A 23,138-nucleotide genomic window follows, 5' to 3' on the forward strand; every position below is an offset into this window, starting at 1 on the left:
GAATGACCAGATCACCATAAACTGTCTTGTGATCACCAGACTGATATCACCCCTACATACTTTCTCCTACCCACCTCTCACCAAGTTTCCTTTAAAAGAAGATCTGGGGACTCCCCAAATGTATCTCTCACTAGCTGGGTGGCCCACACTCTCCCTTGAATTTTCATTTCCTTCTGTTCAAAATAAATCTCTGTGCTTCCACTGACATGTGCTGAAATTCTTTTTCCTCTTATACATCAAGGACCCCACTTGTCCTGGTTAAGTCCCCTCTTCTCCCAGAGGTCCTGGGGACCTCCCTCCAGTGATATCTCTTCTCTGATGACAGTTACTTCTTCAGTCAGTGTGGTGAGCCCTGTTGGATGAGGTGGGGTTCTGTTGATGTTGGGCTTTGTGAGTTGAATGGGTCCCTGAGTGTCTCTCTGGTAGTGGTAAGGGGCCTGAAGCACTTGTCCTCTCATTAGATACCAGTGGGGGTCTTGGTGCTATTATAGGAGAAAAGATTTCTCCAGAGGAGGGACCCTGTGAATTTCTGGAGGGAGGAGAGAACTCCACTCAGGACTAGCAAAGTCCTTGGCTTCCATGACGGGGAAGAATTTCAGCAAGCAGCAAAGGCCTAACAGATTCATTAGGAAACAGACACACACTCCAAGGAGAATCTGGGCCATCTCAAGAGAAGATGCACTTTCAGGGTTTCCAACTCTTTTTTTTTTTTTTAAAGGAAATTTGGCAAGCAGCAGGTGTGAGACGGTATGCAGGCATGATATCTGCCTAGTGATCACAGGACAGTTTGTTGTGGTCTGACCCCATTTTCAGGATCGTTGGCCTGATGTGGTTTTAATTATCTGATCAGTAGATAATGCTGGAAAGTCCCCCTAAATGATAGGTTTTTCAAAATATCTTCTTTCTCTTTGCTTAATCTAGTTGGTGGGATAATTAACAGTGCACAGGTAATTATCATAAGTAGGTGAGTTTGTAATTAACTTTTAAGATTTACAGATTTTCCAGGCCTAGGAGAAAGACTGGCTTAGGGAGTGATTGACAGGCCTAGAAAAGTATCCAAAACTTCTGAATTAAAATCAGATTCCTTTGCCCTTCCTGTATGCCTCCTTTCTACCTATTTCTTTTCTTCCTTCTATCCTTCCTCAGTGTGGGTCCAGGCAGTTTTCAGGGAGAGGTGGGATTAGGAATCTCAGCACACCCTCTACGGCACTGACACCTGGCCTCCTTAGCAGAACCCGATCAGACAAAGTGAGCAGGTGACCAACATGGAGGACCTGCCTACATGTGGTGGTGGCAAATTTGTGTGTTCCTCTGCTGCTACCGTGGGTGTGCATGCCCAGGAGCAAGACCTCAGGTCCCCCTAGCTGGGGATGGGGCAATGGCCTGTGCTTCCTCGATTACTTCTCCTACCATTCTTTCCATCATATGCCTGTGGGATCGAGCCAGGAGCCAGTCATGACTGGAACAGAAAAATTCCTCTCCACCGAGGTGCTTGCAGGAGGGAGCGAGAACAGAACTAAGCCAACAGAAGCCAATTTCTCTCTCTGGACCTTCTTAGGCTGTGCACCCCAAAGGGTCAGGCAACAGCTGGAGCCAGGGCAGAAGTTGCTCAAGATCGTCCCTGCACACCCCTGTGGGTGGAGAGTAGTGGAACCACAGAGTTCTTTCCCTGCCTTGTTTGCCATGTGGGTCCTGGGAGACGGGTGGCAGGAGCCCCATGTACACCTGTGGCCCAATCCTGGCACCGTGTGCAGCCACACAACTGGTCACACCCCAGTCTTGGAGGGCAGTCTCCCCAATGCCCTGGTTTTTGAGGGCAGTGCCCTCCATCCCTATGTGGCAACACCTGTCCTGTACCGTGTAGGGCTCTCGGTGGGTTTGTGTCTCTCTACCGAGGCGAGTTTGGTTCATAAGCAGTTCCTGGCTGAGCCCGTGCAGGGGAATGTCTGTGAGGCCCAGAGATGGGAATACGCGCAGGGTGCTGACCCCTACGGCAGTCTAAATTCAGATAAATTCCCGTCTCATGATGGCGCCTGGCTACAGCACCTTGAGGGTTCTCTGAGAGACAAGTGAATTCCTTTTCCTAGGTCAGGAATTCCTTTCCAACACTTAAGATTTCAGGTTTCTTCCTATTGAGGCGGTAAGCCTGTGCGTGTTGAGAAACTTTCCAATGACTAGGACTGTCCGTATCTTCGCTGACAGTTTGCCAGGACTCTTTCACCTTCACGCTGCAGAAGGGAGACCTGCTATGGAGCCGGTTGACAAGTGCTGGGATATTTTGTTCCTTTGGCTATGTTGTTATCCCAGATCTCCAGCTGTCTCTCTGTTTAATCCCAGTGTTCTCCTGCAGTCACACACCTCAATATGCCGCTACACACCTGTTGCTTTGGGTCTTCTTTGTGGATAGCAGGTGAACGCTAGGTGCCCCTATTCAGCCATCTTTCTATCTCCTGGTGGGCGATTCACAAAGCAGAGCCTGTGGAGCAGCCTCTGGAGGCATGAGCTAGTTAGCATGAGACATAGCACACAAGGGGGGCTCCGGAAATGTCCGTGATTACCCTTGCTGTTGCCATGATAACTGTTACTGTTAGAGGTTCGGGAAGTCATGGAAGGCTGGCCACAGGAACCAGCACGCTGCAGTGGAGCCCACTGGGATGCAGGGATGCTGTGATTGGCTTTGCTGAGAAGGATCCCAAGTTCCCACTTGAGACTTCCACGTTTCTCTCAGGTGCCCTTGTTGAAGACTTTCCAGGGAGATGGAGATGCTAAATTCTACATAATCTAGGACCACCTGATATAAGGATTCCCAGGATCTCTCAGCACAAGATGGGTCACCTGCTGAGTTCAATTCGGCCATTTCTAGCCACTCGACCTCTGGCTTATCTCTCAACAGTGCTCTTTTTCTCCAACCTCTAGTAAAACTGCTCTCTTTCACCTCATGTTTGGACTATTAAAACAGTCTGTTACCTTGCCTCTTCTATCCTTGACATGTCTCGGGATGACCTTTGCAAAAAAATAGAATGGGTCACTTTTTGGAGTAAATTTGGCCATAGGTATTGAGATAATAAAATTGTTCTCCTTCTAAGAATCTATCTGGAAAAAAATTCAATATTCAGCTAATGATTCATGCACAGAGATGATCATGATACCATGGCTTAAAACAGAAAAAACAAATAGGAGGAATATGCTTGGTCACCTACTCCAGGCGGTCATTTTCAAAGGGACATGCACGATCGGGGAAATGCTCTCGACATTCAGCAGAGACAAAAGCAAAGCAGTACACCACACTGAGAGGTGAAGAAGCTGGGCGTCTAAGGAGGGGGCCCTGGTAAACACCTCGGACTTCCAGTTTGAGGGTGCAGGGGACTGTGAGTAAGAGTGAACCTGAAATATACCAATAATTGAAATTATTAATCATTACTGAATTTATTTTTATGGGTTCATATTAGTTATACATAACATTAGGATTCATTTTGACATAATTATAAATGCATGGAATAGAATTTACTCCAAATTGAGTCCTCAATTCTTATCCTTCCCCTCTTCCTCCCCCTTTCCCTTTCCTCTACTCTACTGAACTTTCTACTATTTACTTACATTTGTTTTTATTTTTATTTATTTATTTTTATTGTAAACAAATGGGATACATGTTGTTTCTGTTTGTACATGGAGTAACAGAATACCATTTGCATATTCATACATTTACATAGAGTAATGATGTTTGATTCATTCCATTATTTTTTTCCTACCCCCATCCCTCCCACCTCTTTTCCCTCTATACAGTCCCTCCTTCCTCCATTCTTGTCCCCCTCCCACCCCCCCATTAAGTGTCATCATCCGCTTATCAGTGAGATCATTCCTCTTTTGGATTTTTTAGATTGGCTTATCTCACTTAGCATGATATTCTCCAATTTCATCCATTTGCCTGCAAATGCCATAATTTTATTATTCTTTATGGCTGAGTAATATTCCATTGTATATATACCACAGTTTCTTTATCCATTCATCAATTGAAGGGCATCTAGGTTGGTTCCATAGTCTGGCTATTGTGAATTGAGCAGCTATGAACATTGATGTGGCTGTATCTCTGTAGTATGCTGATTTTAAGTCCTTTGGGTATAGGCCGAGGAGTGGGATAGCTGGGTCAAATGGTGGGTCCATTCCAAGTTTTCTAAGGAATCTCCATGTTTGTTTTTAATTAATGTCTTGTGGATATTCATGATGGTGAGATTCACTGTAGTCTATTCATACACATACATAGGAAAGTTAGGTCAGATTCATTCCACTGGTTTTTCCTTATCCTGTCCTCCTCCCTCCCCCTCAATCCTCTTCTCCTACTGATCTTTCTCTTTTATTTTGATGGAATCTCTCCTCCAGTTCTCTCTCTTCCTTTCTCCCTGCCCCCCTCTTTTATTTTTCCTTATTTTGGACTAGCTTCCACATTTCAGAGAAAACATTCAACTTTTGACTTTTTGGGTCTAACTTATTTCTCTTACCATTATAGTCTTCAGTTCCAACCACTTGCCAGCAAGTGGCATGATTTCATTCTTCTTTATGACTGAGTAATACTCCATTATGTATATATACTACATTTTCTTTACTCATCCATCTACTGAAGGACACCTAGGTTGGTTCCATAGCTTGGCTACTGTGAATCGAGCTGCTATAAACATTGATGGGACTGCATCACTATACTATGCTGCTTTTAAGTCCTTTGGATATATACCAAGGAGTGGTATAACTGGGCCAAATGTTGGTTCCATTCTTAGTTTTTTGAGGAATCTCCCTACTGCCTTCTAGAGTGGTTGCACTAATTCACCATTTCACCAACAATGTATGAGTGATTATTACTGGTTTTAATGACAGCTTAGATACAATGGAGTAGAAAATTAGTAAACTAGAAATCAGGTCGAAAGAATATATACAGCCGGGTGCGGTGCTGCACACCTATAATCCCAGTGACTTGGGAGACTGAGGCAGGAAGATGACTAGGTCTCAGGCTAGCTTCAACAACTTAGTGAGAAAAAATGAAAATGAAATGAAAAAAGGTCTGGGGATGTGACTCACTGGTAGAGGGCCCCTGGGTTCAATCCCTAGTACCACTGGAAAAAAAACAAAGCAGAGCAAAATAAAAGTGGAAAATAAGTGTGTCAGAGACATACACATGTGGTGAAAGGTTATTGCACAGTATTTACATATGACTTCAATTATACTAAATTGTGTGCACAGACAAAAACGGTACCTAAAGATATTAAGAGTAGTTAAATGAGGGGTAATATTTGAAGCATATTTTAGTCATTTCATATTCTTCCTATATTTTCTATATTTAGCATGTAATTATGTTTATAATGAGCAAAAAGTCTGACTTCTCTTTTCCTTTCAAATCCATCCATGTGAGCCATACTAATTCTCAATATACACTTTTACAAAACATCTGTTTCTTTGACTAATTGGTGTTCCAAGAAGAAAGGGTCCTATTCCACAAAGGTGGTAGGTACCGTGAGACAGAATCAGCATAGCTGCTCTTCTGGTTCTAACCGCCCATATATTATTTATGATTATTGGACCCCACTACCCCCCACAAAGTCTTTAATATCCTGTTATGCCTTGAGAAGCATGTGATTTTGAGCCTATTTGGGCAAGAAATCTTTCCGTCACAGAATGGTACATAAGACCAGAGATCCAGGTAACAGGCCTTGGAAAATGCTTGTCTAGAGCAGGTAAACCCCAAGTCCTTCACCCCAGCAGGCCAGGCTCTGTCTGTCCCTGCCTGGGCTATCCTTCCCATTCTGCATGATCTCCATGTCTCCACACTTTTAACATCCTGTATCTTCCATCTGAAGTACTCCATTCCTATTCCCCTGCCCTTTACTACAATGACCAGACTTTAACTCCTGCTTCCCATGCTTAACAGAGCTATGGCCTCATGTGTGAAGGCTGCCCGCCCCCTTGTCGCTGGCTCAGAGCTTTGACTTGCCTCCATAGCATCCTTAGCACCACGTGGCATCTTGTCTTAGTACTCATCTCTTTTGCCTTAGGCTGGAACTTAGGTTATTCACATCTGCGTCCACTGGACTGGCCATAGGGTGGGAAGTTAATGAACGTTTGATGATTGAGAACAACATCCTGGCTAACTTTGTCATTACTTTGACAGGACAACAAGTATTTTCCAAATAAAGTTTAGTACTTTCTGCTATGAAACCAATATGGGCTGAATGCAAAAATTTTTAAATATGGCCAAGAATAAAAATCACTTTATATCTCACTACCCAGGGATATTCAGTATATATATATATATATATATATATATATATATATATATATATGTATCTCCTTTCAGAATTTTAAAAATAAATATATGCATGTTTTATGAAACTTAGATTAATGTTATATTAAATTTTGTTTTGAGTTTTTCTACCTAACATTGTATATTCTTTTCAGTGATATTTAATACTATTGCAAGCATGATAGATAGTATTGGTTGCATAGTATTTCATAAGATTGACAAATCATATAATAGCAATTTCTAATAATTCTTTAACAAACATATATATGAAACTTGGTCTGCATTTCTGATTTTTCCCTTAGGACAGAGTCCTAGAAGTGACAGTTCAAGACCCAAGTAGACGAACATTGTAAAAGTTCATGATACGTATTTTTACATTTTTCCACCGATTGATTTTTTTATTAAATAAATCAATATATTCAATAATCTTAAAATGGTATTTGGCATTAAATATTCAACAACTAAGACTAATAATTAATATCATTACTATTTATTTTACAAATATGTTGTATACCTACTATGCATAAGGCCCTGTTCTAGGAAGGTAGAAATAAGTATCTTCTCTTCACACATGAGTGTCAATATCACCGCATATTTGCATTGAGCATCACTGTTTTTATAATTTTGCTGGTTTCATAGGTGAGAAACGGCATTCCTCTGACTCATTCCTCTGTTTATCATTAACAAATGCAAGAAAAGTTTTTCCAAAAACAGCTGAACCACAATATTCAATGCTCTTTGTAAAACTCCTCCCCCTCTTTCTTAAGTGCCAACAATTCCTGCATTCTGCTACCCCCATTCATCAACTTGCCACTCCCTGGCACCATCTTCTTTGCCTGTGTGGTGTTCATTCCTTCACCCACGACATAGTTGTTGAAGACCAGTTTTTGGGAAGCATGGTGCTGTGTCCTGAGCAAACAGCAGTAAACCAAGCTATCATGGTCCCTGCCTCAGTATCTAGCAGAGAACTAAGAAGTTGAGCCACATGCCTTTATTCTCATGAGAGAGAAGTATAGGATGCTTTGAAGGTGAACTCACTCTCAACACTTAAGGAAAGTGTTCTTAGAGAAACTGCAGTTTAAACCAAGACCTGACAGATGAATAGACATTAACAGTCCTTTGGGATAGCATGGAGGGAGGGTAGGGATTAGGGTAAGAAGAGAGCATACATATGTGGAAGGCTTGATGTGGAAAAGATATTCACAGCAATGAAAGAAGTTCAGTTCATGTGAAGTGAGAGGAGGAGGACAGAGTGACCTGAGATGAGTCTGGGAATGTCAGTGGGATCAGACTGCACCTGGCCTCAAGCCAGTCCAAATTGTCTCCAATCAGCATATCTGAAACTTACTTCTCCTCTTAGGCCAGGAATCTTCTAAGATGGCATCCTTGTCCTTGTGTTTTAGTCAGCGACTTTGCAGCTGTGACTAAAGGACCCAACCAGCACAACTGTAGAAGAGGAAGAGTTTATTTGAGGGCTCACAGTTCAGACATGTTAGTCCAAAGAAGGCTGGCTCCATTTATTGGGCCTTGAGGTGAGGCTGAACATCATGGCAGAAGAATGTGGCAGAGGGAAGCAGCTCTCATCATCAGGAAGCAGAGAGAATGTCTCCACTCTCCAGATACAAAATATATCCCCCGAAGCCACACCCCAATTCCAATCTACTCCACTTCGGTTACCACTCAGTTAATCCTTGTCAGTGATTAATTCATTTCTCCCAATCATTTCTCTGTGAACCTTCTTTCATTTCTCCTGTGAACCTTCTTACATTGTCTCACATGTGAGTTTTTGGGGGACACCTCACATCCAAACCATAATACCTTGTATCCAGCTCACCTAATACCACATCTATGGTTTCCAAAGGATAGTGTAAATTTCTCAAGATTCAACCACAGGGCATACCCCAAAACCAATCCCTTCATCACAATAAAAGACTTTAAGGGCTCATCTAACTCTCCTTTGCTAAGCACCAAGACTCTGGAACAAAAGGAAACAAATGAACTGATGTGCTGGAAGACATTTCACAGTATCCTGTTTGTCAGCCAAATAGTGGGTGGTCTCCAGAGACCTTCAGAGAGTTGCCATGAGGGGCTGAAGGGAGTGAACTGGTGCTGCTGAGTCATGTGAGTGAGTGTTTAGGGCATTGGCCAGCATGCTCTATGAGGACTGTTTCCATGTGACCTTACCCCAGCCTGTCACCTTCAGAACGGCCCTCTTCACGTCCTTGTTCCGGAGGCTGTAGATGATAGGGTTCAGAAAAGCAGAGATGACATTGTAGAACAGAGCCAGCTTCTTGTCCTCTTCTGGAGAGGCCTTAGTGCCAGGCTTCATGTACATGACCATGGCTGGCACACAGAACATGGTGACCACAGTGATATGAGAGGCACAAGTGGAGAAGGCCTTCAGCCTCCCCTGTGCTGAACGGATCTTCAAGATGGCGATGAAGATGTTGACATAAATGACAAGGATAAGGGACAGTGGGATCAGTATGACACTAAAACCAAGAATGAAGTCTACTCGGTCATTGACTGAGGTGTCCGCGCAAGCCAGCTTTAAGACTGCAGGAACTTCACAGAAGAAGTGGTTGATCTTGTTGGGGCCACAGTAGGGCAGGCGCATGGCAAAGATGGTATAGACAAGAGCAGAGATGACACCCCAGAGTCCACAGAAAATGACCATTACCCCACATAGCCTTGGGCTCATGGTGACCTTGTACCTGAGTGGATGGCAGATGGCCACATACCTATCTATAGACATGATGGCAAAGAGCCAGGACTCAGTGATACCAAACACCAAGAAGATGTACATTTGAGCCACACAGCTAGAAAAGGAGATGGTCTTCTCCTGGCTGGCCAGATGTGCTAACATCTGGGGCACAGTTGTGGTGGTATAGCCCAAGTCCAACACGGAAAGGATGCCAATAAAGAAGTACATGGGAGTGTGAAGGCGGGAATCCAGGCAGATGAGAATGGTAATCAAGCCGTTGCCCAGAAGAATCAACAGGTAGATCATCAGAAAGATCAAGAAGAGCAGAGGTGTGGTTCTGGGATCCGGGGAGAAGCCCAGAAGGACGAATTCCGTCACAAAGGAGTGGTTGAGCTTTTGCATTGTCTTTTACCTCTCAATGTAAAAAAGAGGCACCCATTCAGACAGGGGACTTGTTAAGGTATGCACTAAGAGCTGGGGTTACTGATGGGGTTAGGTAGTGGCCATTGTCCAATTCTGATGAAACATCATAATATTGAAGCGCCCCATCCTGACGAAGAGACAACCCATCATACCCTGCTTTTGTCTTTTTTCACCACTCCCAGGAGAGTTGTGAAGAGGAGAGCTTCTCATTCGGGGTTGGCTCTGCCTCTGAACCACTAGTAGTTCCCCATTTCAGAGTCAGTTTCCTGACTCTGAAATGAAAACATTGGACAAGTTGATCACTAATTAACCTTATCATCCTCTTCTCCTTCATACATCCAGGTGTTCAGAACTTAGTGTTGGTGTACAGACCGCGTGCAAGTTGGCAAACTTCAGATGCCTGAAACAGGAAGAGAACCCATTTACTCATTTTAAATACACTGGTTTATTTTTCCAATATAATTTTACCTCAATCTTTCCTTAGGCAAGATAACTCTCTGACTATTCACTCACCCCATTTCAGGCCACAGGGTATAGAAAAAAAACACTGATTTCTCAATCCTGGCTGTATTTGCTAAGTGACCTTGAACAAGTTATTTACTCTGTCCCCCCATCCTTTGAGACTGCTTCAAACAAGTACAAAATGAGAACAAATATCTCCTTGTCACAGGTTTGCTGCAAGAATTAAATGATATTTGGGCATGAAAATCATCACACAGAAGGTTTAACATGTGGTTGATGCTCAGTGAATGTTGCCTGCATTTCTGAATGGTTCTCCTTACATAAGATCAGGATTCAGATCCAAGCTACACAAGCAAACATCCTGAGAAGTCATTCCCTCATCCTGGATGCCCACGGTCAATTAACCCCCCACAAAATACCTGCCCTGTTTCTCTCCCCACAGAAGCCAGCATCCCTTTCACTCTTTCAGCCTCTTACTGCCTTGTACCTCTGTCTGATTTTAATTCCCTGAGAGTCAGTTTCTTCTCTGGAAGAGGGGAAGAACACCTCTCCAAAGAGTGTCATTTGCATTGTTGGTACTTGGGGAATGATGCAGTCTAAATGGTGTCAGGGTAATTGCTTTCTCTGACCAACTGATCTGACCTCAAATCTACTAGTTCTCTAATCTGCTTGTTCTTTGAAGTATCCTGAGTGTGTCTTCATCAGAACCTTGTGTCTACATTCAATACCATCTCAGAATTGAATGTGCACGCCCCTTGGCGGGCCGCCAGCGCGCGGGACTGGAGGCCGCGCCCCGCCCGGCCGCGAGCACAGGCGGCGGGTGGCGCGTGGCTGGCGGCGGACACCAAGGCCGGGAGTGATGCCACCAAGAAGAAATGGGAAATACAAACTTCCTGTTCCACTTCCAAAAGGCAAAGTTCTGGATGATGTGGAAGGAAAACAATGGGTACTAGGCAAGATGATTGGCTCTGGAGGATTTGGATTGATATATTTAGCTTTTCCTGCAAATAAACCAGACAGAGATGCAAAACATGTTATAAAAGTGGAATATCAAGAAAATGGTCCGTTATTTTCAGAACTTAAATTTTATCAGAGAGCTGCAAAAAAAGACTGTATCAAAAAGTGGATAGAACGCAAACGACTTGATTATTTAGGAATTCCTCTGTTTTATGGATCTGGTCTGACGGATTTCAAGGGGAAAAGTTACAGATTTATGGTAATGGAAAGACTAGGAATAGATTTACAGAAGATCTCAGATCAGAATGGTACTTTTAAAAAGTCAACTGTCCTGCACTTGGGTATCAGAATGAGTTTCACCAAGTTGCCCAGACTGGCCTCAAATTTGTGATCATCCTGCCTCAGCCTCCCAAACAGTTGGGATTACAGGGTGGTTTGGCCATTGGGCTCTCAAGAGCATAACCATTGCTGAATTCTAGCTTCCTACCATCAGAGGTTCGGTTAAAACACTTTGTATTTGAGGATCATGTGGAATTTTTTTCCCCAATGAACAACCAGAAATTATGCTGGATGTACTGGAATATATACATGAAAATGAATATGTTCATGGTGATATAAAAGCAGCCAATCTACTTTTGGGTTATAAAAATCCAGATTGGGTTTATCTTGCAGATTATGGACTTTCCTACAGATATTGTCCCAATGGGAACCACAAACAGTATCAGGAAAATCCTAGAAAAGGCCATAATGGGACAATAGAGTTTACCAGCTTGGATGCCCACAAGGGAGTAGCCCTGTCCAGAAGAAGTGACGTTGAAATCCTCGGCTACTGCATGCTGCGGTGGTCATGTGGGAAACTTCCCTGGGAACAGAACCTAAAGGACCCTGTGGCTGTCCAGACTGCTAAAACAAATCTGTTGGATGAGCTGCCTGGGTCAGTGCTGAAGTGGGCTCCGTCTGGAAGCAGTTGCTGTGAAATAGCTGAATTTTTAGCATGTGTTCGTAGTTTAGCTTATGATGAAAAGCCAAACTATCAAACACTCAAGAAAATTCTGAACCCTGGTGGAATACCCTTAGGACCACTGGAGTTTTCCACCGAAGGACAGAGGGTTGATTCGCAAAAGGCTGTGACAAAGCAAGTTAGTCAGATGCAAGATAAGTTAACACAAAAAGTTCACAGTGACAGAAGTGCTGAGTCCTTTGCAACATGGAGCAGAGAGCAAAACCAGGACCAGCTGAGTGGATCCAGGAACAGCGAAGCAGCTCAGGAAGGCAGAAAGAGAAGACAAAAATATCGTGAGTCTTCAGAACTTCTGAATGAAATAAACACTTCCCCCGCCACCCCACCCCCCACCCTAAAAAAAGAATTGAATGTTCACTTTGGTCAACAGAATTACACACAGTTTGAACCTCTTTGCAGGAACTTCACAGACCTTATCCAATAGCTGTCAGGTAGCTGGAAGACAATTGTTTTTATTTAAATCCTGTTTTGCACCAAAGAGCCTTTACAAGTTCCATGGTCTCTGTAGGCTGACCTTAGCCCCTCTGTCTATACAAAGGATAGTAGTGCCTGGGCCAGGTGTAGTAAAGAGACAAAACACATGACAGGGGGGACAGCTGGTTCCACTTGAATCTTGGCCCTGACTTCACTGCTATGCAACTTGGGCTATTAGCTGATTTCTCTGGGTCTCAGTTATAAAAAAGGAAAGACTCATCTTTGCAAGCCACATTCTTCCTATGAAGAAACATCAGATGTCAGAATTTTCTACCTTGAAGCTTCCAGTGGGAACATGTGCTTCCATTTCTCGTTTTCACACAGAGCCAGTGAGTAGGTCTGGTGTTTAGGAGCGTCTAACCTGGTTGAACTGTGGGGACAAGCTATGGTCCACTCAGACTGCTGTCTCTGAACTGGCAAAGTGAGCCTGTTCCACAACCAGGAGTTTGGGTCAAAAACAGGCTCCCTGAGCCCCCTGGGTCCCCACCCTTCCTCAACTCTCCCAAAGATGTGCAGACTACTTGGGAAAAAACTGCCAGACTCTATAGTGTAGGAAGCAGATACCTCACATGAGGAAGAACCAGTAGCAACATCATTATCTACCATGATGAGCCTGGACTTTGTGCCCTTGAATCAAAAATATATAATTCAACCTGTGGGACATGCCTTACAACATGCTTGACATTCATTCTCTCTGAGCCACATTGTGACAGTGGGAAGTATGGCGTAGGGATCATCATCTCTACCTCGCCAATGGGGAAACTGAGGCTCAGGGAGGAAATGTAGGGACAAAACAGAATCTCACTCATTCTTCAACAGTAGTAGGGTTTCCCACGTGCAGCAAAACCATCACTAAGTAGAACTGGATTAATCAGAGTCCTTGGTTTACAGAAATTCTTTTTGTCCTTGATTATTAGGTCAGAAAGACAAATCATGAGCACAAAGAATCTTGTGCTGGGTTTAGTTTACATATATGTATACATACATATAGATAAGCATGTGCGTGTGCACGCATACAGCAAATACACATAATAATTGATGGCATCTGTGAGATCAATTGAATCAGACCAGTCAGAAACTTGGGAAGACCCCTCAACTCCTGTCTCATCCCCTATGTCCTGTCTGTCCTCAGGTTCCATTGCTGTCACCTCCAGAAAACCTCTTCCACCCATCCATCCCTCTACTATCCCACTGCCAACGTCAGCTTAGACACTGACTGTCTCTCTTTCTCTCGCTGGTTTTTATCTCAGTCCTTCCACTGGACCTCTGCCCAGTCTATTCTCTGCACCAGCCTTCAGAATGATCTTTCTAAAACAAAAATCAAATGGGGCTGCTCCTTCATGAATCTACTGGGGAAAGTCTAAGGGTTTGAACAACAAGCACCCTGGCATTCCTTAAAGTCAGAGTTGGTTTTGGTCTCCAGGTTCCCAGGCAGGTTGGTGGGCTCTGTCCTTTAGAGAGATCTTCAGCAAATACAGGACTGGTCTGCAAAACCTCCCACTAATCCTGGAAGTCATCTTCAGGGAGGAGACATGAAGACGGCTCTGTAGTTAGAGACCCATTCTGGGCATGATGGAGGTTTGGGGCAGAGTTGAGATGAGGACCCAGACCTCCTGGTTGCCATCTGGTCAGTTCTTTGGGCTCTGTCCTAGATCAAGGCAAGCCTCAGTTAACCTGGAAATTCTACAGATCAGACACATCCCCCTGAGCAGCTTGGATCCATTGTGCATGTTTTCCTCTATAATTTCCTTACTTAAAACAGAGCCAGGCACATCATGGTGCCAGTGAACACTTACTGAGTGATCTACATACTGGGAGATGCTGGGAAGCCAGGACAAAAGAAAAAGGAATGTTTATATTCTCTTTCTCTTTTGAATTTTCCCTCCTGTTCCTCAGAGATCAAGAAAAAAAAATCATTTACACAGATCACCAGACCCTCAGAAGAAACCACACTACAAGTCCATGGTGGACAGATTGGGATAGTGGTACTAAATGTCATGGATATATCTCTTTTCTCTCTCAACTCCTGTCCCAGGCAATAAATAATAATAAGTCTAGTAGCAGTTTCCTATGTGCCAGGAACTGTAACATCCATGTGCTTTACATTTGTTATTTTACTTTATCCCCATAACCGGAGTAGTAGTTGGAAGATTTAACAATGAACATGGACACCCTCTGGTCAGAATAAACTCCTGCCACAGGAGACAAGTGTACCCTGTATCCTGGTCCATCCTTTGTGCTCTCAGGTGAGGATCTTCCCCTCTAGCATGCCTCCATGTCATGCCTTGCCCAGGGTCATGGCCGTAGCTGAAGCAGAGCCTGTACCACAACCCCAGGCAGCATCAGTGGAAAGAGTGTGGTAGGCTGACCGTGAAACCAGGGCGTCCCCCCTCTCACCACTTACCCACTTGCTTGTTGGCTCATTCCTGCCTCCTCCTGAGTAGAAACTAAATGATAATGAAAAGGGACAAGCTGAGCAGAAATTGTGACCCCAAGGCAAAATAAGTGAAGCTGAGTCAGGCCCAGCAGAGGTAGGAAGGGAAAGATGCCTGGCTTGTCCTGAAGGCTGCCGGGTCACCTATGCCTTACTGCAGCCTGCATGTCCACTTCCACCCCTGCCCTCCATACCATCTGCCCAGCCAGCTGCATGAGGGGAAGAGGCATCCTAATGGGAAGACAGAGACCAGGCAGGTGGGCCAGAGTTGGCCCTTCCCCACAGTCTTCTCCATCACATCCAGACATCCCAGGGAGTCCACAGTGCCATCTGGGAAGAGGAGAAAGGGCTGGCTCAGGGGTATACCGGTAAGTGGGAGCAGCCTTCTCTAAGTTCTGAGATCTGCAGAACCAGAAATAAGACCTGGTGGCAGCCTGGCACCATCAGGAGAATCTGGGAGACAAAAGACAGAATGGGGACAGAGGGGAAGATCCTCACCTGAGAGCACAAAGGATGGACCAGGATACAGGCCAGAGAGCCAGACTGGGCAGAATAGAGTCACAGAAGCCAAATCAGTGAGCATCAACATATGCAGAGGGACAGAAAAGGAGACATGAAGGACCACAGAGTCAGGAAAGAGCCTCCTGACGATAAAGGGATGGAACTAGGAAGACAGAATCCAGGAGTCGGAGAGGAACCTAGAAAGAGACAGAGCGGGTTCTGTCTCTTTCTTTCATCCGCTCTGGATTGCACTCACCTCCCTTCGTTCTCAATGACACCCCACAGATCTGCTCTGAACAACTTCAGAGATGCACAAAACTTTGGGGATGGTGACAATCTTGAAAAGTCAGCCCCTAACAGGGCACCTTTTTTCTCAGCAGCCTCATCAGTAAAAGATGCTCTAACACTGTTCCCCTATCTCCAGGGACAGGAGGCTCACTCTTGCTCAAAGAAACGTAGGACACTGTGGTTCTGCCCTTAAAAAAACAATCCTTTCTTGTACTGAAATAAGAGCATGTACTTATTTCAGTAGGTGCTGAAATCAATGATGAATTCTCTAAAGCACCTGCTCCCCAAGCTCCGACCTCCACCCTCCCACCTCTAACCACACCTCTCCTCCAGTGTCCCCAGTCTGCATTGCAATACAGTAGCCCTTACCTGCTCTCTCCTTTCTCTAGGAGAGTATGTGGGGCTGTCTGGGTCTCCTTTTCTCCTCTTGACAAACCTTTCTTGTCCTAATCCTGCCCATAATTCCCAAGCTGGATCCTTGTTTCCACCCTACATCCCCAATGCCTGATAGCAGCCCCAGCAGGCACTTCCACCCACAGCCACAGGGATCACCCCGCCCTTCTGCTCAGCAGCTAAGGGCTCCCAAGAACAACCTCTGGGGAAGCAACTGCTGCAGCACAAGAGCCAGGGATCGGAGTTAGACTTGGTCACTGTAACCAGGACAAGTCACATGGCTTCCCAGAACTTCCGCTTCCTCTTTAAATTGGAACTGTTTCCTATATCATAATCATACTTGACAATTTTTTGTGTAATCACTATGGACCAGACATATGATATATCTTAAATTTTGCAGTATTATTATCTCCATTTTGCAGACCCAAAAATGGAAACTTGAAGCATTAGGTGGCCTGTGTGGAGCTGGGATTGCGAACAGTTTCCTCTAACTAAAGCTGTGTTCCTAAACAATACTCCACCCAGTATCATGCTGAAGAGCAGAGAGGTAAAATAATTTATCCCAGGTCAAACAGTTGTTCAAGGTAGCTGAGATTCCATGTAGGTCCAACTGACTGTACAGTGCCTACACTGCACTCTGCTTGGGGGTGGGATGATAGACCCGGGCCACCCAGTCTCTAGCTTGGAGACCCTTAATTCTGATGGCTGGGTCACCTGCAGAATGACTGCCCTAAGCCAGATTCCAGCCTTTCCAAGAATTCCAGTTGTTCCTGAGGTCTCCTGAGTTGTTCCTGAGCTGCAAGTGGAAAGACCAAGCAGGAAATAGAGAATCCTGGTTCTCAGAGGAGAGGTTTTCCACTGTGAACTCCTTTATGCCTAGGATAATCCCTGCTTGATTTGTCCCTATTCCTGAGTTTCAAAAGTGGAACACAGGAAGGTAGAAATATTACCCATTCATTCCATGCAGCGAATTTCCATTGTGATTTCTTAATGTTCTTCTCCATTTTTTTTCTACCACTAAACAATAGTGGATTTTTTTTCTTCCTTGATTGAGATCATATTTTACATTTCATTTTATGGTGACAGATACTAGTTGATTGATTAACCATTTACCCATTCTTTTCTGATAGAGCATGTTCTTTCTGACAATATTTTTGGGGACAGTCAATACAATGTGAACAGTCCCAATACAAAGGACAACTGTTTCCCTTTTTTCCAGAATCCCTTTTGGCAAGGGTCGATCTAGAACCTTGTCCTATCCAGTGAGAGTTGTGGGGAATTGTACTAAGGAGTTTTTGTGAAAAATTCTTGATTTCCCAACAAAAAAAATAGACTAACTGTGATACAACACCATTCCCCGGCCCCCTTTCTTTCACCATGAATATTGATACAATGCCTGCAGTTTGGCATACTTTCTTGAGTCTATGAGGAAAAGTCTCAAAGAATTATAGTTGGTTTCTCATCAGTGTTATTTAGTGTGAGCTACTTACTCAATACTTCTTGTTGTGTGAAGAAAGATTGTGTTTATCTAAATCACTATTAGTTGGATTTTTTGTTTATTTTTGCAGTCAAATTCCAATGGATTAAGTAGTCTGCCTTTTAAAAAAATGTAATATTATGTGATAATCAATTTACCATCCACTTACATATTCTTCATAACTACCATTTTCAAATACACTTTCACCTATTTTGGACATGAAGCTTTTATCTCATTTTTTCCTATTACAAATGGTGTATTGCCAAATTGGACATCATGGCAATGTAGCAAGATTTTCTAGACATCAACCTTATTGAGTTGAGTTAGAGTTATAATACATAAAGATGCCAGTTTCAGAATTTGTTCCCTGCCAGGGTGAAGTTACAGGAACCAGAATTATTCTTCTTCCTATAATAACTAAAAACTGGAACAAAATTTGTGAAATAATGTTCTCCTAGACATTGGATATCAGGAAGCAAGTGATAGGGATCTATGAGAGAGGGAAAACCATTGAATAGAGCCCTACAATTTCTCCAGGTTACTGCTTAAAGAGTTGTGAGACTGTGCCATGGAGATGGAGGACCCAGAGGGCGCCAGAAGTCTCTGCATTGAGGAGATAAAATAAGGAGGTGGAGGTGGCTGGAGTTGACTCCAGATTTCAGTTGAGTACTGATTGACACATGTGTTTCAGAAACAACCAGAGGATGGAGGAGGAAGGAAACTAGGGTGTACAGGGAGAAATACAAGGCCAAGGCTTAGCAAGAACATTTCTCAGAACTTACACAGGGTCAGCAATAGATTCTGTTCCCACTAACTGGACCAAATGCAGCTCTGGTCTCACCTAACAAAACCCAAAGGAAACTTAAAAGACTCAAAGTATTTACAAGTAACTGAATTTAATTTAGAAAAAAAATAAACCCTCAAGAATATTTATTAAGAATCCAAAAATATCCAACAGAGCTGAATCCACAAGATTCAAACATCTGACCAACAATAAAAAAGTTACTAGGAACACAATGAACAAGATGTAAAATGGTCCAGGCTCCCCACTGGAAAAGGACCAGACTCTTAATAGCTGCTCACTTGTTGTCAAGATAAGACTTACTACTGGCTGGACTCTTCTATGGAGTAGAACCGGTGCTAATCACTGCACATGCACAGCATTGTTTTGTGTTCTAAATATGAATAATAAAATGAGGTTCAGGGAAGGATTTACTCAAGGTCATATGGCTAGGAATTGGCGAAATCAATGTTCAACTCCCTAATCTGTCTTTTTGTTCTTGTGTCACATGATGAAGAGTGGCTCTTTGTCTTCTGGAGTTTAAGAACCCAAATCTAGAGAAGGTAATGATGCATGGAGCAAACAGCTAAGAGAGAAAACATAAAAGTATATGAGTATGTTGTGCAAAATATACCACATATGCCCTGGTAAGCTCTGCCCCATAGACAGTCACCAGGGTCATGGCCTTCTAATATAGGAAACCATATAATATCTGATCCTGTCCTCTCAGGTGGCTTGCTCTTGCTAGGACCCTTCCAGTTACTGGGACTTATCCAATTCTGCCCCTCAGTTACCATCCCGTGGTTCAGACCCTGTTCCTACACAAAGACATCATTTGATCTCTACAGTGACCTCTACCAAGGTAAAAGTATCTCCCATTGGCTTTAAGTACACCAGTACCCAAATTGGGCTTCACCCTACCTGAACTTCTCCTTCCTCATCATACTCTTCATAATCTGAATTCTATTGATATGATCATAAGGACAAGAGATAGCAGGTGTCAGTGAGGCTGTGATGAACAGAAAACCCTCATATGCTGCTGGTGGGAATGTAAATTGGTACAGTCATCTACTGCATCATGGCAGTACCTCAAAATTAAGAACAGAAAAGTCATGTGAGCCAGCGATCCCACTACTGGGTATGTATTCAAAGAAAATGAAATCAGTATGTTGAAGAGATATCTGCACTCTCATTTTCATTGCAAAATTTTTCAAAATAGCCAAGACATGGAATCATCCTGTAGATGAATAAATGAAGAAAATGTGGTCTAGACAAGAGAAGGAAATAAAGGGTTGTGATAGGAAAAGAAGAGCTCAAATTATCTTTGTTGGTTGACAACAAGACTCTATATTTAGAAGACCCAAAAGAATCCACCAGAAAACTTCTAGAGCTCATAAATGATTTCAGAAAACCAACAGGATACATGACCAATACCCATAAATCAATAGTGCTCCTATACTCCAATGATGAATCTGCTGAAAAGGAAGTGAGTAAAACAACCCCATTCTCAATAGCCTCAGCAAAATAGAATACTTGGTTATCAAGCCAACAAAAAAGGTGAAGGATCTCCACCATGAAAACTATAGAATACTAAAGAAAGAAATTGAAGAAGACTTTAGAAGATGGAAAGACCTCCCATGTTCTTTGACAGGCAGAATTAATATTGTCAAAACGGCCACACTACCAAAAGCACTATGCAGATTCAATGTGATTCCCATCAAAATTCTAATGATGTTATTCAAAAAACTAGAAAAAAGAAACTCTGAAATTCATCTGGAAAAATAAGAGGCCCAGAATAGCCAAAGCAATCCTTAGCAAGAAAAGTGAAGCAGGAAGCATCACAATACCAGACCTCAAATTACACTACTGAGCTACAGTAACAAAACCAGCATGGTACTAGCACCAAAAGAGTCATAAAGACCAATGGAATAGAATAGAAGATACAGAGACAAACCCACATAAATGGAGTTATCTCATACTAGACAAAAGTGCTAAAACATACATTGGAGAAAAGGAAGCCTTTTAACAAATGGTGCTGGGAAAACTGGAAATGCATATGTAGCAGAATGAAATTTTGCACTTATATCTCACTCTGCACAAACTCAATTTGAAGTGGATCTAAGACCTAGGGATTAGACCAGAAATCCTGCAACTTCTAGAAGAATAATTAGTCCAACATGTCGGCTCATGGACTGACTTCCTTAACAAGATTCCTAAAGTGAAAGAAGTAATATAAAAAAAATCAATAAATGGAATAGCATCAAATTGATAAATTCTTCACAGCAAAGGAAAACTTAAGAACATAAAGAGAGAGCCTACATAAGGGAAGAAAATCTTTGCCACTTGCTCCTCAGATAGGGCATTATGTCTTTAGGACATAAAAAGAACTCAAAAACCTTAACACCAAAACCCCAAATATCCCTATCAATAAATGAGCAAAGGAAATAAACAGACACTTCTCAAAAGAAAAAATATAAATGGTCAACAAATATATGAAAAAATGTTCAACATCTCTGGCAATTAGCAAAATGCAAATTAAAACTACATTGAGATTTCATCTCATTCCAGTCAGAATGGCAAATAAATGTTGGTGAGGATATAGGGGAAAATGTACACTCATACATTGAGTGGGACTGCAAATTAGTGCAACCACTTTGGAAAGCAGTATGGAGATTCCTCAAAAAACTAGGAATGGAACCATCATATGACCTAGTTAGCCCACTCCTTGGTATATATCCAAAGAATTTTAAATCAGCATACTATAGCGATGTAGCCACATCAATGTTTATAGCAGCACTATTCACAATAGACAAGCTATGGAGCCAACAACCTATGTGTCCTTCAAGAGATGAATGGATAAAGAAAATGTGGTATATATACACAATGGAGTATTAACCATAAAGAAGAATGAAATTGTGGCATTTGTAAGAAAATGGATGGAACTGGAGATTATCATACTAAATGAAATAAGCCAGTTCCAAAAAGTCAAACATCAAATGTTTTCTCTGGTATACAGAAACTAATCCAAAATGAGTTGGGGGGTATAAAAAATAATAGAAGAAAGATCAGTGGAGTAGACAAAGGGGAATGAAGGGAGAGGAGGAATTAGGGAAAAACAGTAGAATGAATCTGACCTAACTTTCCTACATACATGAATGAATACACCACAGTGAATCTCACCATCATGTATATCCACAAAACACTAATTAAAAAAACTGTAAGTAAATAGCAGAAAGATCAGTAGAATAGAGGGAAAGAAACCGGAGGAGGGAGGAGTGGGGGTAAGGGGGAAGTCCTGGGGAATGAATGAAATTATATTCAATGCTTTTATATTTAGGTCAAAATGAATCCTATTGACATGTATGACTAAAAAGAACGAGTTTTTTAAAAACAGAAAATGTGGTCTATTTTCTGGAAAAACAGAAAATGTGGTCTTTTTCTAGAAAAAGTATACTACTGAGCCTTAAAAAAGAAGGAAATCCTGTCATTTGCAACAACATGTGTGAATGGAAGACACAGAGAGACACCACATAACCTCACTTATATGTTGGAATCTAAAAAAATCCAACTCATGGAAGTAGAAAGTAGAGGGTAGTTAGGAGGAGCTGGACTCCCAGAAGTGGGGAGACATTGGTCACATCTCAGTGGGCTAGGAGGAATAGGCTCAAGAGATCAACTGAACAACATGGCGACTTTAGTTCATAGCAATGAACTAAAAATCACTGAGAGCAATTTGTAGTGTTCTCACCACAGAAAAGTATGTAAAGTAATGCATATATTAATTAGCTCGATTGAGTCATTTGATAATATACATCATAAATATATACAATTTTATTTGTCAATTAAAATTAATTGGTTAATTTTTAAAAATGAAAAAAAATAAAGAATTTGAGTTCTATCTTGCAGGATTGAATCACCTCTCCCAGTTGGTCCATCCCGCCCATCCATGAGGCAAATCCTTTCCAGTAATCCCTATCCTGCAGCAGTTAATGAGGTCAAGCCAGTTAAGTGCCATTGAGTCTTGGACTTCCAGGGCTCAAGAGAGCGTACCAGTGAGGAAGGTATCCTCAAAGTGGGTCAAAATGTGGCTCCGCATCTTCCCTGGCCTCTGACTGCCTGGCTTTTACACCAACCTTTAACCATTCCATAGCTTGACCACACACCCTGAAAACCAGCACTGTGCCTCAGCCATAGAAATGCTGTACTACAGTGATTTGAAATCTGACAGACCTAGCTTCACATTTGGGCTATACAATTTACTTATTTTATGGGATGAACTAGCCACTTAATTCTTAAACTCTCTGGGCCTCGAATGGCCTGCCAACCTGCTGTGAAGAATAATGATATTATGTGTAGTGCCCAGTACAACCAAACCAAAGTAGGTGTTCAATAGTAGGTATTATGATTTATGTACACCACAATGAAGTATGTGGTTTGGGGTGGTTACCTAAGGATAATAGGTCTTCAATAAATGGTAGTTATAGAACACTAGTAACATTATTAGTCACACTTATGTTCTCTACATCCAAGACTTATTTTTACCCGTTAGGAGAGTGACCTTGGTTAAGATGTCTGCAGATGTTAAAGAGTGTTTGGAAAAGAAACAAAGCACATCTTACTCGTCTTATTATGTATAGCTAGAAAAATGAGAAATTATACTCCATTATAATGTATCAAAGTACATTCTACTGTCATGTATAACTAATTAAAATAAAATAAAAAAAATTTTTAAAAAGGGATGTGACCATGCAGCCAGAGGGGCCCTCCTTTCTCTGTCTCAGTGGGAAGAAATTTCAGTTCCCAAATGGAAACTTCCAAAGAATGCCCAGCTCACCAGCTCCAGAGACCAAGCCTGAAATATCAGGGGCATTAGACTTGCTGGCTGTGTCTTTCATCCAGCCCAGGGGCTCTGTGCTGAATTTACCAGCACAGACATT

At 42.5% G+C, this 23,138-nt stretch overlaps 2 protein-coding genes across 2 annotated transcripts; one reads left to right on the top strand and one right to left on the bottom strand.

The window, feature by feature from the left end:
- Positions 1-2,083: 2,083 nt before the first annotated feature.
- LOC306653840 (olfactory receptor 2A12-like) lies at positions 2,084-9,392 on the bottom strand (the record flags this gene model as incomplete). Its single annotated transcript, XM_079126889.1, has 3 exons — positions 2,084-2,228; positions 3,201-3,384; positions 8,471-9,392. The coding sequence occupies 3 exons, from the start codon at positions 9,390-9,392 to the stop codon at positions 2,084-2,086; spliced, it is 1,251 nt and encodes a 416-aa protein (XP_078983015.1).
- Positions 9,393-10,663: 1,271 nt separating this feature from the next.
- Positions 10,664-12,277, top strand: LOC306653843 (serine/threonine-protein kinase VRK2-like; the record flags this gene model as incomplete). Its single annotated transcript, XM_079126901.1, has 2 exons — positions 10,664-11,173; positions 11,391-12,277. Exons 1-2 carry the CDS (start codon positions 10,735-10,737, stop codon positions 12,275-12,277), a joined length of 1,326 nt encoding a protein of 441 aa, XP_078983027.1. The 5' UTR covers positions 10,664-10,734.
- Between the last annotated feature and the right edge of the window lie 10,861 nt (positions 12,278-23,138).

The sequence above is a fragment of the Sciurus vulgaris genome (assembly GCF_902686455.1).
Source record: "Sciurus vulgaris genome assembly, chromosome: 1".
Classification (NCBI taxonomy): Eukaryota; Metazoa; Chordata; class Mammalia; order Rodentia; family Sciuridae; genus Sciurus; species Sciurus vulgaris.